Here is a 16,947-nt window from a genome sequence, read left to right on the forward strand (position 1 = left end):
TTTGTGGGTTTCTGGCGGTTGACTCACTTGACTCAGAGTCACGCATGGCGCCTGAGTCACCGCGTTTTCCACTGCTTATACTACCAGACGAAGATTCACTACTCTTTCTGTTTCGTCTACTTTCTCTTTCTATAGTTTTTCATGGTCACTGTTTATGGTGCCGTGGTCGACTCAGCCACGCGGTGTGTTCATTACCATACCGACGTGGACATTATAGCGATCAAATTCAAGTGCTGTGGACGCTATTTTCCATGCTTTCAGTGCCATAATGAAGAAAGAGGCCATGAAGTGGAGAGGTGGAACTGGAAAGACCTAGAAAACGAAGAAGTGGTTCTTTGTGGCTCGTGCAAGAAGGAATTGACGTTTTCAGAGTATAACGATGGCCAGGCCCAGTGTAAGTTCTGCCTGGCTCAGTTCAACCCCAAATGCGCTTTACACTATGACTTGTACTTTGACTTGAAGAAGGAAACACAATAGAGAGTGGAAGAGATTTGCAGAGGATGGAATTGGCTCCTTTGTTTCCCCTGGAAGCCGTACTACTAGTTTTCCAACAGACAATAGTCAGATGTCATTGTCGCCGGAGTTTTGCAAGTCCGACCGGAGTTTACTGATAAGCCTCGAGATACTCGAGGGGAGACAGCTAAGGCCTTTGGAGATTTGGAGATTTGGAGATGGATATGGCATGTTCATGTGAGAGTGGTAAAGGAGGGGAGAGGAAGCCAGGAAACGACTTGGGGCCATGGCTTCTTGGCTGTCTCGGTATATGCGCTTTCTTGGCTGGATGGAGAGAACGAGGTTTAGGTGATGGCGGGGGTTGAGCAATTGGAGGAATGTGAAGAAAGAAGGGAAGTGGGAGTTAGGAGGTAAATGGTGGTTGGTGGTTGTGGTAGAAGGAGAGGGTGGTTTGTAGTGGAAGGTGAATTTCACAGTAGGAGGTCTGTTAGGGACTACTAAGTGAGTAAGAAGTGCTTTATGAGGTCTACTGGGGGACTGGTAAAGTTCACTGGAGGACTATTGGAAGATGTCTGGATCTGTATTGGAGGATTAATGGGGAACTACTGAAGGTACACTGGATGTGGAAGATATGACTAAGGCTTGGCTGGAATTGGCTGGAATTGCTGCAATTGTCTTATGATTGTTTGAAGATATTTTTTGAAGTGGCTGGATGTCAAATTGAAGACTCTTAAGTAATTGTTTTGAGGTTTTGTTGACGCTGGTGATGGTTTAGGCGACTCTGTGGACCGTTAACTGAGGAAGATACACTTACACTTCCAAAAGTCACCAGAACCAAGAAACCAAGGAATTTTATAAATCAGTCAAGTTCAAGCACGGTCTAGATTGTTTCCTTCTCTGGATCTCCCTTTGGCAAAGGTCCTTGTATGACGATATGAAAAAGGTGGTAGGAGACTTCCAGCGAGATCTTCCATAAGAAATGGCCATATAGGCTATTCTACCGTTTGGCACCTTCAAGCGCTGACGAATACACCATTATGTCATTTAAACCAAGACACAGTGACAACCTTTCTTTTCTTGGCTAACCACACCTCCATTGACCTCCAGTGACCTCCACCAGTCCACACTCACCTCAGTAATCACTTTCCCACCAACAAAACCACAAACAAAGCATACATTGACGACGCCAGCCGGTTAAAATTTGCCTTCACACACTGAAAACCAAAAAGACTACCTGGAATCACCAAAACTGGCCTTCTACAGCCATCCACAGCTTCTTCTACGTCTACTGGTAATCTACCACCACCAGCCACTTCCAGCCACTCCCAACAACTACAACCACAGCCATTGCCATCCCATCATATGTCACTCCCTCCACTTCCCTCCACTTCCTCCATCACCCTCTCATCGCCTTCCTCTTCGCTTGCGTCCTCAGCCAACGGCCTCAGCCTCATTTGCAGCCATTCCATCCCAAGGCCTCACCTGGCGCAGCCATCTTCTTCCATTTCCATCACCACTAACAGAATATCCGGCACTTGCTGTGCCCAACGTGGCCCGTCCAAGAAAACTGGCAAAAAGCAGCCCAAACTGAATTACCATAATAAACTGGCACCAAGCATAGCCGACTGGCGCCAAAGGCTGTTTTTCGCAGCCATTCGAGGGAAGACACTGGGAAGATGAGGATAGTAAAAGAGGGAGAAAGGAGGGATGTTGAAAAAAACAGAAGATTTAGGGAAATCCTACTTTTCTCTTTAACCTGAAATATGTTACTTTTCTTTCCAAAAAATTCCAGAAATCCAGGTTTTTCTGGACACTTCCCTTGGTCTGTACTCCCCCACTGAGGGGGCCTCACCGCAGCAGTCCATCACTTTTAGTCTCTCCAGCCTCGAAAACCTCGAAAACCTCCACCACTTCCCCCCAAAACAGGCCAAATTCCGTTGATTTTCCGTCGGCAAAAACTATATAAACAGGCCAATTCCCAACTTTTTTTCCATCATTTTTTACCCTCCATCCATACATTTACCATCCCCTTTAGCTCCCTCCATCTTTGGCTCCTCGTCCCCCACGTCACGAAATAGGCAGTGCGGATTTCGCAACCAAAATACACACCAAGTGCTACTTTTAGGTCACTTTCCAGTGTCTACATCCATCCACAAACCACCTTTTCTTGTCGTTTTGTCTTTTTGTGTTTCTGATTATTCACGTGTGAATCTCCATTTCCATATCCTTTGTTGGTCTTTGTTTATCCTGGTTTGTAACAAAACTCCCTGGGCAAACCTTATCTGAGCACCAGTGCATCTTTAAACAACCACTTATCGAGTCCCAAAAGGTCACCTCGTCTACTACACTGCTAATTGCTGTTTCCTTCATCACATCATGTCCAAAACATCCGTTATCGTGTCCAACCTTGCCAAGCTGGACTTTGTTAAGGAAGGCTTGTCGCTTGCTCTTAGCGACCAGATCAAGTTGGCGGTGTTGAACCTCCATAACGACCAGTTTCCGGACCTTTTGCCGCTTATTACTCACTGGCTGAACCTTCCGTTTCTTAGCAGGATTGTGATTATCTTGCAAAACGAGGAGGCGGCGTCGTTTGTGTATGATTTCTTGCAAAATGCTGTTTCTGGGTCAGGGAAGCTTGTTTTGCCCAGCACGGCAAAGCTTCTGCTTCAGGAGAACCTCTTGCTGACTTCGAAACTGACAGATAACTTACACGAGGCGAAAGAGCTCGACGTGACCCATTCTTTGGAGAGATTCCGTTCTACTCACGCTTCTGGCGATTACAAGGAACCCGAGCCCCAGAAACCAGCCAATCCTGACGCTCCTCCAAACTACGAAGCATTAGACCTTCGTAAACTAGGCATTGAGCAAGGCCTGGACGTGGCTCCTCCTACTCCTCCTTTGGAGAGATCCAGGTCTGTCACGAAAACGCTATTCAAGCCTTCCTTGAAGCTCAACACTACAGGTAAAGCCCCCAACGACGCTCCAGCTTCTCCTACAATCACGCTTGACGAGATTTAATTACACAAAAGGATGCTGTTGGTGGCTTTGTTTTGGGAGGATGGATTATGTCATTTTCACGTGACTTCAGGTCCCACTTGGAAATCTCCAAAATCATTGCGCCCCATTCTTTTCAACCATACACTTATCATGGCTGTGAAAGGATTAGGCGAAATCGACCAGAAATACGACGGCTCCGGCTTGAGAGTCGGCATTCTCCATGCTCGTTGGAACTCCAAGATCATCACCGCTCTTGTTGACGGTGCAGTGGCCAGACTCAAGTCTTTCGGCGTCAAGGAAGAGAATATCGTTATTGAGAGCGTTCCAGGCTCTTTTGAGTTGCCTTACGGTTCCAGACTCTTTGTTGAGAAGCAGCAGAAGTTGAACAAGCCATTGGACGCTGTGATCCCAATTGGTGTCTTGATCAAGGGCTCCACCATGCACTTTGAGTACATCTGTGACTCTGTCACGCACCAGTTGATGAAGCTCAACTTTGAATTGGGACTTCCTGTGATTTTTGGTGTCTTGACTTGTCTTTCTGACGAGCAGGCCGAGGCCAGAGCAGGTCTTATCGAGGGTAAGATGCATAACCATGGAGAGGACTGGGGCTCTGCTGCCGTGGAGATGGCCTTGAAGTTCAGAGTCTAGGCTTTGATGGATATAAAGAAAACGAAAAATACACATAGATACATTATCCATTGATGTAGGAGGTTGCGGAGGTGGGTGGGGGCAGTGGTGGATGAGATTAGTAAGCGATTGGGGAGCAAGACCTGGCGATTGACTGCTGATGAGGGTGGATTGGATAATGCTGGTCCCTTGTCGTCAATTGACGTTGTTTATGTCCAAGTTTAATTGTTTTGATCCACTATCATCTAAGAAATAAGGCTCTGTAGACTAATGGCCATACGAGCAGCCAAGTAATGAAATTGACATCAATTGAGCCTGCTTTTCAACTTTTCAGAAGAAGCAGTAACAGTATAAATCAACATTTATTGAGCATTGACTCCATTCATTGGTTTTAAAAGGCCCTATAGGATATCCATATACCACACTCCAGTCATATAAAGCCCCAGTATATCCCAATAAAAGTCCAATATATATACCTACTTCGCTTCCAAGTAAATAAATAAAGCACCCAAAACATACCCTGATCACTTAGAACCACCTCTTCACTCAATTCCACATACTTTGCTTACTCCTCTCTTCTTCACCTTCCACCCACCCCCACTGCCCCAAAAACGCCCCAAAAATGCCCCAAAAATTCCCAAAAAAATTACCCTACCATACTTGACCACCATAAATCCAAACCCCCACATTTCCAACTCCCCTTGACTTCCATCCCCTGAAACCAGCCAAAGCAGCTTTCCTCCCTCACTTTTCCAATTCCACCACCAACCACTCCAAATCCACGATCCAACTCTCTCACGCCACTTAAAACCCAAAACTGCATAAACCGTAAAAAAAGAAAGCCCTTCCGTTTAAAACGAAACCCTTCAGAAAAATCCAGCATTTTCTTTACAAATTCCACATCCCCATCCTCGTTGGACCTTCCCTTACCAGCCACTTCCTTTTTTTTTTCGCAGCCGTTTCGCTCCAGCACCGAAAATGACCAAAGAATGAAGTCCACGAAAATCACAAAAATCAAGGAAAACCGGGGGTTCAAAAACCCAAAAATTAAAGTAACCAGGTAGATCCCCCACGGGATCCCCCAATCGACCCCCAATATTCCCCCAATTTGCCCCCACCGTCCCCCAGTCTCCCCCAAACTCCACCTCCACCAACCCTCTGCCCTCACGTGACGCCACAACGCTGTTGGAAGACATGCACATATGCAGGCATGATATCTACCCAGAGACCTAGAGTTCCCTTCTAGTCTATAAGTTGCTAGCAACCCAAGAAAATTCCCAAGGTTGCTGGGTTGCTGGGTTGCTACTGAATGACTCCAGATTGCTACCAGTTGTACTATATAAGGATGTCGACTTTCCTCCATCCTTCTAGCTTAACTAGTTATCTCAATACACTATGAACCACTCAACTACTCAGTCCGTTATACAGACCTCCTTATCTGCAGTCCGTGCACCATACACCGAACATCTTTATAAAGATGGTGGTAACCTTGAGCACCAACAAGAATTTGTGTATCCTTTCAAACTTAGCGCTAAGGATGACTACTTGTACTGGCTCTTCCAGGTCACTCTCGAGATTCAATCTGTATTCTCCCTGGACACTGCTCAGTATGTGGCAAAGTACCTCCAAGGTGGAGAGAATGATGCCAAAGAAGCGTTACGTGATTTGAACAGGGATCAGTCCAAGAGGATCATTGACAATTCCAACAGAATTGCAGAATCCATTATGAAGAACTGCAAGGATATCTTCTTGGGCAACGCGTACGCAGCTGCTTCTAGCAAGTTGGAGTCTCTTAGAATTCGCCATCAGAATGAGTTCAAGTTCAACGCCGGCGAATTTGTGGATTACCTTACTAGATGGGGTAAAAGAATTTTGGAACTGGTTAACTCTGGCAATGGTACCAAGAGGCAGCACTTGTGGATGTTAACCTCGAACGGGTTCACTAACAAGGAACACTACTTTATGGCAAGTTTCGTTCACCATGGAGGCAATCACAAGCCAACCATCAAGGACTACTTTGAGGAGCAAGGTATCAAGGATATCAACCTTGCTGACCGTTACAATGATTCTGTCACCACTAATCAATTGTACTTGAAGAATGAGAATCTTCCATGGAACGGTCCCACCATGGCTCCGAAACCCACCACTATGTTTTATGTGGGTAAAGGTGGGATGTGCTCCTATTGCAACAAACCCAATCATGAAGAAAAGGATTGTTGGTACAAGTTCCCAGAACAGAGACCGCCAGTGAAGAATCCTCAAGGAAACAAGCGGAAGAGGAACCACAATGGCAATCGTGGTCCTAGGAACAACAGGAACAAACGGAGAAAACCCAAGACAAACAACAGCGCACCATTTCCAAGTCACATTGGATGCGTGTTTGATGTCTCTGTTCCTGGACATTCCCCTAGAATGACAAACCAATTCGGAAGTTCCCCTTTTCTTTGGGACACCGGAAGTGAAGTTCACATTGTCAAAGACTGGGACTTGCTCTATGATTTTGTCAAAAGCCCTCAGGTTTTTGCAGGTATTGGAGGCATGAAGTTGGTCTCAGAGGGCTATGGCAAAATTAAGGGAACTGATGCGAATGGAAATGCTATCTTATTGGACAAGGTTTATTATTTGAAGAAATCCAAGGCCAATATCATCTCTGGAAAGAGGCCATTTGGAATTGAGAACTTGACCTTTAGACAGCAGGATTCCACTTTGAGAGATGGCAATAACAATATAATTAACCGGACTGACGCTCCCGGATATGTAATTGTCGACCTCAAATGTGAAACGTTCAAGAAGCCTAGGGTATACTTAACTGAAAATGAGAAACAGCGCGCCTACCAAGATGCGCATACCCTGGTCAATAAGGTTGATTGGAACACTAAAGCAACCTTTTCTCAGAAGGATCTTGAAACACACATTCGCACAGGCCATCCAAACCATCAGCAGTATGCTCAACTTAGGAAAGAGAATCCGTGGCTACCACTAATTGCGAGTGACATTAGAACCCACTGTCAGGCATGTCAACTTGGTACTATGACAAACAAACGCAAAGAACATGAGAGTGAGACAGTTGTTACAAGACCATTGCAGGTAATACATGCCGACGTGTGTGGACCGATTCAACCTTTCGGATATGATTATTCGCAGTACTTTCTAGTTGTCGTTGACAAGTACACTCGGACCTACTATGTCACTCCCATGCGGATGAAGGGGGACACCAAATTGGCCCTCTACAACACTCTTTCCCAGTTGAGACATGATTTCCCAGATGGTAAATTTGATGAGTTAAGAATTGATAATGGGCTCGAATTTCAAGGACCTATGGGCAGACAAGGTCACATTGAGTCACTCTTACAACTTGGTATTACTCCCAAATACACCTCGCCTTACAATTCTCATCAAAATGGAACTGCTGAACGCGCTATTAGAGCCTTACTGGCCAAAGCGCGAGTGTTACTCATTCAGAGCGGGCTTCCGTTGACCTATTGGCCAGAAGCATTTAAAATGGCAGCCCATGTGTTAAACAATCACCCGAAAAGCCAGAATTCGTGGTCAATTCCTTACACCTTCAAAGGTCTGAACCCCAAAAGTCAGCACATCTGGAATACTCCACCTTTCGGGTGTCTTGGTAATGTGATGATTCCCAACATGGAACGAGGAAACAAAGTGACACCAACAGCTGTCCCTTGTGTATTTGTGGGCCCCGCCTCTCTGCGGAAAGCCTATCGCTGTTTGATCTTGAAAAATAACAGGCCCACAAACCATGTCATCGAAACACACCAAGCGTCGTTCTTGTGCAACAAAATGCCGTTAGTTGACAATCGGATCGATGAAGCAAACGATCCCAGTGTTAATCATTTATTGAGTAGGAGTCACCCATATCACTTCGTTAGTGAAGAGTACGAAGACGCTGACTCCCAATTTAGTCCTGTTCCAGTTGACAAAATGGACATTTCGACTCCCGCGCAACTGTCTAATGAGACGTCATTAGACCTCGAGCAAGCATCCACTAAAACCGATCAGATTTTGACCTCCTCACCCCGGAAAGTTGAGGAGGATGTTTCTCTGTCGGCCGGTATCTCCTCTTCCTTTGACAGGGATGGAATGGATACTGAAGAGGTAGAAACGCAAGAAGCGACCCTGAGTGAACCAAGTGGAGCCTCTACAGAACCTAGGCTAGGTTCGGGAGAGCAACAGCCATTGAGGACAGACCCGAAGAATGAACGTCAACACAATTCTCGGAAGTCGTCCCGGCTTGCCGAAAAGCGCCGTGCTAAGTCTGATATGTGCCAGAACACGGGTAAGACGAAGAAGACAAAAGTGAAATACGCCGTGACGAAGGTGAAATATGCGAAAGGAAACCAATCGGCCAAACTGGCGAAAGGGGGAAATAGGAGAGTCAACCATCTCAGGAGAATCGGCCAAGTCAACAATGCCGTCCTCGACAACAGTGTACATCAGCCCTTTGACAACACGTTTGATAGTCGAGTACTTTACACGGTTGATGACTCCCTCGCCAATTTGCCCTTCATGAACGATACGCATGCTGTCAACTACGTTAACCCTAATAAGAGGAACAAAGAAGAAGAAAAGAATACAGTTCACTACATTCCAGAAACGTACAAGGAAGCTATCTCGTGTGACGACCAAGCTAAGTGGAAAGAAGCAATCAAAAGTGAGTTGGAGTCCTTAAAATCGAATGACACCTTTACAGAGACAGACCTACCATATGGCCGCAGACCAATTGAGTACAAATGGATCTTTAACATTAAACATGATGGCACCTATAAGGCAAGACTTGTGGCCAAAGGTTTCTCCCAAATTAAGGACAAGGATTACAAAGAGACATTCTCCCCAGTTGTGAAGTACGATACAGTCAAAATCAGTTTAGCTCTAGCAACCAAACTACAGATGAAAGTTCACCAAGTTGATGTCAAAACTGCCTTCCTCAATGGCCGGTTAAAGCTGGACTTGTATCTTACTATCCCCGAGGGACTCCAAACTCAATCAAATCGCATGAAGGTACTTAAGCTAAATGGCGCACTCTATGGACTAAAGCAAGCTCCCTTGATCTGGAACCTAGAGATCAACAAGAAGTTGATCCTGATAGGCTTTACTCCTAATAGAAAGGAACCCTGTCTTTACTACAAAAATGTGAGTGGAATAATGGTGATCGTGGTCCTCTATGTTGACGACATGTTGATAATGTGCAAAGATGAAAGTGTCATCAAAGCTGTCAAAGCTGAATTAAAGCGAAGTTATGATATCAAGGATCTTGGGAAAGCTAGCAGGTTTCTCGGTATGAACATATGTCAAACAAATTCTGGCTACTCCGTATCACTCAAAGAATACATCGACGAAAAGATAACAACCTACCTTGACAATGATAAACCATGCTACAATCCTTGCGCAACTGATTGGAGTGAAAAGTTGCTTCCGCTTGATGATGATGAACTATTCGAGGACCCCGGTTTGTACAGAGAAATAATTGGCAAACTTCTCTTTGCGAGTACAACAGTGAGATATGATATTGCTTTCATTACAGGTGTTTTAGCTCGGTACTGCAATAAGCCAGCCTTGAAACACTTTGAGTATTGTAACCGCGTATTACGGTACTTGAAAAGCACTTCTGAATTCTCATTGAATTACACTTCTAAGGATAAGAGTTCGAGGAACTTTATCAAAGTGGCTGGTTATAGCGATGCTGATTGGGGGAACTGCAAAGAAACTAGCAAGTCAGTCTCAGGACTTATCTTCACCATGCTAGGTGCCCCAATCCTCTGGAAATCGAAGAAACAAGGACCTGTTGCTTTGTCCTCAACAGAAGCTGAAGCCTATGCTCTATGTGAAACAACACGGAACGCTGTCTGGCTCAAAGACTTCCTTATCTCATTAGGACTTTGGACAGAAAAGAGATGGATCCCTATCTACGTTGACAATCAAGCTTGTTTGAACATTGCCCTGCAAGAAAACTTTACTTCAGAAAGAACCAAACACATTCGCATCAGACTCAGTTACATCCAAGACGAATGCAAGAATGGCAATGTGAATCTTATTAAGATTCCTACAGAAAACAATCTATCAGACATCTTGACAAAGGGACTCACCACAGACACGTTCAATCATTTGAAGAGCTTAGGCTGAACTCAGGTCTCAGGCTAAGAGCGGGTGTTGGAAGACATGCACATATGCAGGCATGATATCTACCCAGAGACCTAGAGTTCCCTTCTAGTCTATAAGTTGCTAGCAACCCAAGAAAATTCCCAAGGTTGCTGGGTTGCTGGGTTGCTACTGAATGACTCCAGATTGCTACCAGTTGTACTATATAAGGATGTCGACTTTCCTCCATCCTTCTAGCTTAACTAGTTATCTCAATACACTATGAACCACTCAACTACTCAGTCCGTTATACAGACCTCCTTATCTGCAGTCCGTGCACCATACACCGAACAAACGCCCATTTATCGTCCATCATCGTCCAAATCCACCTTCTCTCCTCCAACCCACCATGAGTTGTACGTACTTCTAAACCCCCCCCTCCTCCCTCCCCTTACTAACATCAGTCCGTCTTCTTGACTTGGCCAAGTTTTTCACGCCCTTGGTTCCGGAAATCGAGTTTCCTGACGAATCCGTCAGTCTCGATGAAAAAGTCATTTACACCATTGGAGCTGGCATCATCTTTACCTTGACCCAATTGCCTACATATTCGCTTGTGAAAGATGCTTCTCAGCAGATGATTGACCCATTTGCCACGTTGAGGCCGCTTTTCGCTATGGAGCAGGGCACTTTGTTGGAATTGGGCCTTTTACCGGTGATTCTTGCTGGGTTCGTTTGGCAGTTGGCTGCTGGCGCCAAGTTGCTTAAGGTGAACTTTAACTATGCTTACGATAGGGAGTTGTTCCAGACGGCGCAGAAGGTGACGGCGGTTTTCTTTGCTGCTGTGTTTTCGCTTGCGTTGCTCTTCCTGGGCTACTTTGATAATGTGCTTAAGGGTGGAGAGAAGACTGCTTCTCCATATGGAGCGTATGTGTTGATTTTCTTGCAGAACGTTGGCGCTTCGTTGTTTATTACCTTGATGGCTGAGGTTATCGATAAGGGCTACGGCTTTGGCTCGGGCGTTTTGTGCTTCATTGCCTTGCATGCTGCTGCTGGACTCGTGAGAGACGTGGCTGGCCTTGAACAGGTCGCTGCTGCTCCTGGCGAGGCTCCTCAGACTTATGGTGTGCTTACTTCGTTGGCCAAGACCCTTGTAACCTTGGATTTTGGCTCTATTAAGGACTCCTTGGTTGGTTTGTTCTTCCGTCCAAACTTCCCAACCATTGGCTCGGTGCTTTTGGTTTTGGCCGCTGCTCTTTTGACCATTTACTTGCAAAACTTCCGTTTGGAGATCCCAATCAGATCCAGCAAGGCCAGAGGCACTTCTAACGTCTACCCACTTCGTTTGTTCTACACTGGTGCTTTGCCTGTGTTGTTTGCCTTCTCTGTGCTTGGTGCTGTTCAGGTTGTGCTTTACTTTGTTGCTGTGTTCTTGGCCCCAGTGAACCCATTTGTGAGTTCTCTTATCGGCTCTTACTCTGAGTCCGGTAGAGTTGTTGACGGTGTTGCTTTCTACTTGACTGCTCCATCTTCAATTATCGAGTCTGCCCTTTCTCCAATCAGAGCTGTTGTCTACTCCGTCTCTGTTTTGGTTTTGGCTATTTCTTTCGCCAGAGTGTGGGCCTTTACTTCCGGTTCTGCTCCAAAAGACATTGCCAGACAGTTCAAGGACCAGAGCATTGTTATTGCCGGCAAGAGAGACGCCTCTGTTGCCAAAGAGTTGACCAAGACCGTCAACAGCGCCGCCACTGCCGGTGCCGCCATCTTGAGTGGTGTCGCTCTTGCAGGCGAATTGCTTGGATCTTCCGGCAAAACCGTTGCAGTTGTTGTGGGCATTTGCTCTGCATTTGCCATTTTGGAGGACTTCATGATGGAGTTCCAGCAGGGTGGAGGCTCCAACTCCCAGCTTGTCAATGCCATTGCTTCTTACCAGTAAGCATCCGGCTCTGAACGATGTACTATCCGATAGATATTGAGCCCACGAGTAATTAATAAAACAGTTGAACACGAGGTGGCCACAGCCAGCGTAGAACGACCAATTGAGCTATCTAAAGCATTCAAAGTAAGGAACAGGCCACGAGGAAACTACCTGAACCCTACAAAACGCCCAATTCCCTTTTGTTCCACTTCTGTCCACTTCTTTCCAGATCTGACTTCTTCCTTATACTCACTTCTATAACTGCATTACTACCATCCACAAGTCCACCAAAAAGCACCCAAAACACTCCAAAAAAGCCCAAAACCCTCCAATTCCAATCCTCCACCCCCAAGTACCCCCAAAAACCACTCTCAACCTCTCCTCCACCTCCCCCATCCGTATATCCCATTTTGCAGCCATTCCTGACTCTGCGCATTCTCCAGATTCCATTTTTCACTTTTCTCCATCTACACTTCTTCCAACTACAACCCCAACTACAACCTCCAGAGTTCCCCCATGAGAGTAGTCATCCAGAAAGTCACCAGAGCGTCCGTGACCGTCGAAAACTCAGTCGTCTCCGCCATCAACAAAGGACTCATGGTGCTTGTGGGAATCTCCACCAAAGACACTTCAGACGATGTGGACAGAATGGTCAAGAAACTCGCCAACCTTCGGCTTTTTGAAGATATGGCTGCTGCTCCAGAAGGCATGGGATGCTGGGCAGGTAAGCCCTGGGCCAAGAGCTTGGCTCATGATAAAGAGCTTCTGGTGCTTTCTGTATCTCAGTTTACGCTTTATGGTACAGTGAAGAAGGGGACTAAGCCTGACTTCCATAGAGCTGCTAAGGGCCAGGTGGCAGTGGATTTGTATACGGAGTTTTTGGAGAAGCTCAGGAAAGAGCTTGGCGATGAGGAGAGGGTGAAGGATGGCCAGTTTGGTGCTATGATGGACGTTGAGTTGGTGAATGAGGGGCCAGTGACGATTGTGTGGGATACGAGTGATATTGGGTTTTAGCGACCAAGCTGTAGCGACTAAGCTGTAGCGAAGCTACAGGTTGGGAGCTACAGTTTGGGAGCTACAGCTGGAGATACTTGTCTTGAGCTACAGTTTGGAAGTTACAGTTTGAAGGCTACAGCTAGAGATACATGTCAGCTAGAGATACATGTCTTCAGATACAGTTTGGGAGCTACAGCTGGAGAGATATGTCTTGAGCTAGATTCTTGTCTTGAGCTAGAGATACAGTTTGGGAAGCTTCAGATACAGTTTGGAAGCTACAGATAGAAGTTTATGTCTTCAGTTAGAGACACATGTCTTCAGCTGCAGTCTGGAGGCTACAGCTACAGTTTGGAAGTTACAGTTTAGAGACTACAGATAGAGATACATGTCTTCAGCTAGATTCATATCTTGAGCTACAGTTGGGAAGCTTCAGATACAGTTTGGAAGCTACAGATAGAAGTTTATGTCTTCAGTTAGAGACACATGTCTTCAGCTGCAGTCTGGAGGCTACAGCTACAGTTTGGAAGTTACAGTTTAGAGACTACAGATAGAGATACATGTCTTCAGCTAGATTCATGTCTTGAGCTACAGTCTGGAAGCTTGAGCTACAGGTTGGGAGCTACAGCTAGAGATATACATCTTCAGCTAGATTTCTGTCTTGAGCTAGATTTTCAGCTAGGTTCATGTCTTTAGACACCGTTTGGAGGCTACAGCTAGAGATACTATCTTCAGATACATTTATATCTTCAGATACATTCATGTCTTCATCCAGACTTATGTCTTCAGATACATCTATGTCTTGAGCTTCATTTATGTCTTGAGCTACATTTATGTGTTAAACTAGAGATGTGTCTTAAGGAAGGGATATGTCTTGAGCTACATTTCTTTAGATACATGTCTTCAGATACATGTCTTCAGATACAGTTTGGGAGCTACAGCTGGAGTTACGTCTTGAGCTACAGTTTGGAAGTTACAGCTAGATATTTATGTCAGCTAGATTCATGTCTTCAGCTAGATTCATGTCTTGAGCTAGATTCATGACTTCAGCTAGAGAAATGACTTCAGCTAGAGATACGTCTTGAGCTAGATTCATGTCTTCAGATACATGTCTTGAGCTACTGAAATATGTATTCAGCTAGAGATACATGTCTTAAGTTAGAGATTTGTCTTCAGCTAGAGATATGACTTGAGTTTCCTTTCTTCAGCTACATCCTACGCAACTGTAGCTTCGCTTCACTTGCTTCGCTACATGTCTTCAGCTTCAATCTACGCAACTGTAGCTGGCGCTACACTTGCTTCGTTCATTAAATATATTACAATAGACTAAACGGTACTTGGCGTACACTCAAACGGCAGGCCGTACAATCCCGATTGGTACGACAAGATAATGCTCTGAATAGTAGCATAAAGACCAGGGCCAAGAATATAAAGACCAATAACCACCAAAGCAATGTTGGCAATGAACTCAAGCTTGACCCACCACACTGACGTCTTAAAAAGCTCAAGGAAACTCACATCTGGGTTGTTGTGTCTCTTAAGGCGGAAGTAGGCGACGCCCCAGAAGACGAAACCGAACCAGCAGTCGAACAACGACGACATGAGAGAAAGCAAGTCGGAAAAGAAGGGAATGACTTCGGCAATAATGAATGCAATGACCCAAATAACCGCATTGAGTCCAATCCACACGGACCAGCCAAGCACAGTATGGTCTTCTCTGTGCTTATCGCCTTCTTTAAAGATCATAAGGAACAACCATTGTGACGTCACGTTGGAGTATAACGAGCCCAAGAAGAGAATCGTGGGCAACGCAAACGAGTAAGCAATCTTCTTATAATTACCCACAAGCGAACCAAACGCTGGAGCTGTCATGTACTTGTTACCAACGTAAACGTACACAATCAGGCCAGCCAAGGCGAAGGTGATCAACTCACAAACAGTCACCACCCACAAAGCTTTCTTAAAGTCCTTTGGCTGCTTCATCTGGGAAATAAACGAAGGGTACGTGATCTGGCCAACAAACGTATACAAAATGTTCAACATGGCCGACATTCCCTGGACGTAGGTGGTTCCTTTCGCTGGCCAGAGGTTCCATTCCACTGGCGAACCGTCGTAGCCGGCTGGATAGTCCTGAACACCAGCAAACGCCATAGAAAGCACCACAGAAACGAACATAGTAATAGCAGAAACGTAGGCAACGCCAGACATGGACGAAAAGGTTCTAGGAAGCGAGAATAGAAAGCATATCACAGCACTCACCACGGCAAACACGATCTGGCACACGTAGATGGACCCGCCTTCGTAGTTATCTGAAATCGTACTAAAGTACTTTGCACCCACCAAAACGTGAAGCGCCGAAATCAAGGTGTTATTCAAAATAAACGCCACCGCCGTAGCATACCATACAACCTTCGAATTCCAAAAAATATGCTGTCCCACGTCACACACCGACGTAACGCCAGGGTACGTAATGCAATAGTCTGTGATGATGCAACCCGTATAAAGACAAGTAAGCGAAATGCCAGCAGTAAGAATCAACCCTGGCACCAACCCCAACACCGAATACGACCATGGAAACGACATGATGGCCAAACAAATGTACTCTGAAAAAAGCAACCCAGCCGTCTTCTGCCACAGGCAGTTCTGGTAGTTGATCACAGGAGAAACCTCATCTGAGAGCTTCTCCCACTCGTCGTCTGTCTTTTTCTCGATCAGCGACATAAAAAGGGATATTTGGGAGGGAAAGGAGGAAGAAGAGGATCTTGCTTTCTTATATGATCAATGCACGGTTCACAAAAAGGAAGGTGCAGAGAAGCATCGAGGCTGAAGCCGGCGCCAGGGCGTCAAGTAGAGAAAAAAGGATGATTACGAACTGTGGAGTCTTTTGTTGGGATTTTAATTGGGGTGTTTTTATTGGTTCTGGGGTCAGTTGGTGGTGGTTGGTGGAGGTTGGTGGATTCTGGGGTTGCTGAAAAATTACGTCATTTGCAGCCATTCCTTCTGGTAGTCTACGTCTTCTACTCTGGGTTGTCGTTTTTCGTGTACTCTTTCTGTCACTGACTTTGGATCTGTTTCTGTCACTTGGATCCGTCTGTCACTTTGGAATCGTTTCTTGGCTTCAGCCTCTGATGGTTGCTGGGCGGATTGATGAGCAACGCATGGTTCCTTAAACGGCTCCACAAAGACAGAAAAAGAGAAAAAGCAAGAAATTAAAAGAAAACGGCGATCGTTCCACCCAACGGTCCATCAAAAAATAGGCAAAACCAAGCACAAGGGGAAATAATGCATCCTTCCCAGAATGCAATTCATCAATGCAAGATATCCTCAAGTGTGGCTGCGATTACGTCTTTCCAGTTGCCATTCTTTCTTTTTCTGCAACCGCCTCTGCCGTTGGCATTTTAAGCTTCCTTGCAGTCCGTCATTGTCGGTTGTGGAGAGTTGGAGGTGAAATGTTAAGAAGAGTTGGGGTTGAAAGAATTGGATGGTGGAGAGTTGGGGTTGGTGGACGGGGGGACTCTCGGGGAGACTCTCATGTGAAGAAGTCAAAGACCAGGCCAAAGACCAGGACCGAAGGGACTGGGCTGAAGGGAGAAAGCAGATTGGATGTCAGTAAAAGTAAGTCCCAAAAAATGTAAAACAATGTAGAAATAGAAATAGAGAAGAAGGCATGAGGTCGAAAGTTTAAAGGTTATTAAGGTTGGTGTGACTTGGTGAAGTGGGATGAGTGATGGCTGGACTGAGAATGGGTGCAAAATAGTGTGGGGGAGGGAAAGTGAAGGGAAGGGAGCTCAAGGGAGGGAACTAATGAAGGGAAAAGACATAACCGTGGATTTATGGAACCAAGGGACAACGGAAGACAAGGAGAA

At 45.6% G+C, this 16,947-nt stretch overlaps 8 protein-coding genes across 8 annotated transcripts; 7 read left to right on the forward strand and 1 right to left on the reverse strand. All coding sequences in view use genetic code 12, as the record gives it.

The window, feature by feature from the left end:
• Window positions 1–141: 141 nt before the first annotated feature.
• Window positions 142–477, forward strand: CXQ85_004489 (uncharacterized protein; the record flags this gene model as incomplete). Its single annotated transcript, XM_025488105.1, has 1 exon — window positions 142–477. One exon carries the CDS (start codon window positions 142–144, stop codon window positions 475–477), a length of 336 nt encoding a protein of 111 aa, XP_025341913.1.
• Window positions 478–2,829: 2,352 nt separating this feature from the next.
• On the forward strand, window positions 2,830–3,471 carry CXQ85_004490 (uncharacterized protein; the record flags this gene model as incomplete). The annotated part of the gene is made up of 1 exon (XM_025488106.1): window positions 2,830–3,471. One exon carries the CDS (start codon window positions 2,830–2,832, stop codon window positions 3,469–3,471), a length of 642 nt encoding a protein of 213 aa, XP_025341914.1.
• Window positions 3,472–3,600: 129 nt separating this feature from the next.
• RIB4 (lumazine synthase) lies at window positions 3,601–4,098 on the forward strand (the record flags this gene model as incomplete). Its single annotated transcript, XM_025488107.1, has 1 exon — window positions 3,601–4,098. The coding sequence occupies one exon, from the start codon at window positions 3,601–3,603 to the stop codon at window positions 4,096–4,098; it is 498 nt and encodes a 165-aa protein (XP_025341915.1).
• Window positions 4,099–5,472: 1,374 nt separating this feature from the next.
• On the forward strand, window positions 5,473–10,218 carry CXQ85_004492 (uncharacterized protein; the record flags this gene model as incomplete). Its single annotated transcript, XM_025488108.1, has 2 exons — window positions 5,473–7,592; window positions 7,968–10,218. The coding sequence occupies 2 exons, from the start codon at window positions 5,473–5,475 to the stop codon at window positions 10,216–10,218; spliced, it is 4,371 nt and encodes a 1,456-aa protein (XP_025341916.1).
• Window positions 10,219–10,582: 364 nt separating this feature from the next.
• SSH1 (Ssh1p) lies at window positions 10,583–12,106 on the forward strand (the record flags this gene model as incomplete). The annotated part of the gene is made up of 2 exons (XM_025488109.1): window positions 10,583–10,589; window positions 10,638–12,106. 2 exons carry the CDS (start codon window positions 10,583–10,585, stop codon window positions 12,104–12,106), a joined length of 1,476 nt encoding a protein of 491 aa, XP_025341917.1.
• Window positions 12,107–12,604: 498 nt separating this feature from the next.
• On the forward strand, window positions 12,605–13,102 carry CXQ85_004494 (D-aminoacyl-tRNA deacylase; the record flags this gene model as incomplete). The annotated part of the gene is made up of 1 exon (XM_025488110.1): window positions 12,605–13,102. The coding sequence occupies one exon, from the start codon at window positions 12,605–12,607 to the stop codon at window positions 13,100–13,102; it is 498 nt and encodes a 165-aa protein (XP_025341918.1).
• A 465-nt stretch (window positions 13,103–13,567) lies between these two features.
• CXQ85_004495 (uncharacterized protein) lies at window positions 13,568–13,928 on the forward strand (the record flags this gene model as incomplete). The annotated part of the gene is made up of 2 exons (XM_025488111.1): window positions 13,568–13,763; window positions 13,798–13,928. The coding sequence occupies 2 exons, from the start codon at window positions 13,568–13,570 to the stop codon at window positions 13,926–13,928; spliced, it is 327 nt and encodes a 108-aa protein (XP_025341919.1).
• A 132-nt stretch (window positions 13,929–14,060) lies between these two features.
• CXQ85_004496 (uncharacterized protein) lies at window positions 14,061–15,802 on the reverse strand (the record flags this gene model as incomplete). Its single annotated transcript, XM_025488112.1, has 2 exons — window positions 14,061–14,149; window positions 14,428–15,802. The coding sequence occupies 2 exons, from the start codon at window positions 15,800–15,802 to the stop codon at window positions 14,061–14,063; spliced, it is 1,464 nt and encodes a 487-aa protein (XP_025341920.1).
• Window positions 15,803–16,947: the final 1,145 nt, after the last annotated feature.

This window comes from Candidozyma haemuli (assembly GCF_002926055.2).
Source record: "Candidozyma haemuli strain B11899 chromosome Unknown G_2014730914, whole genome shotgun sequence".
NCBI classification, from domain to species: Eukaryota; Fungi; Ascomycota; class Pichiomycetes; order Serinales; family Metschnikowiaceae; genus Candidozyma; species Candidozyma haemuli.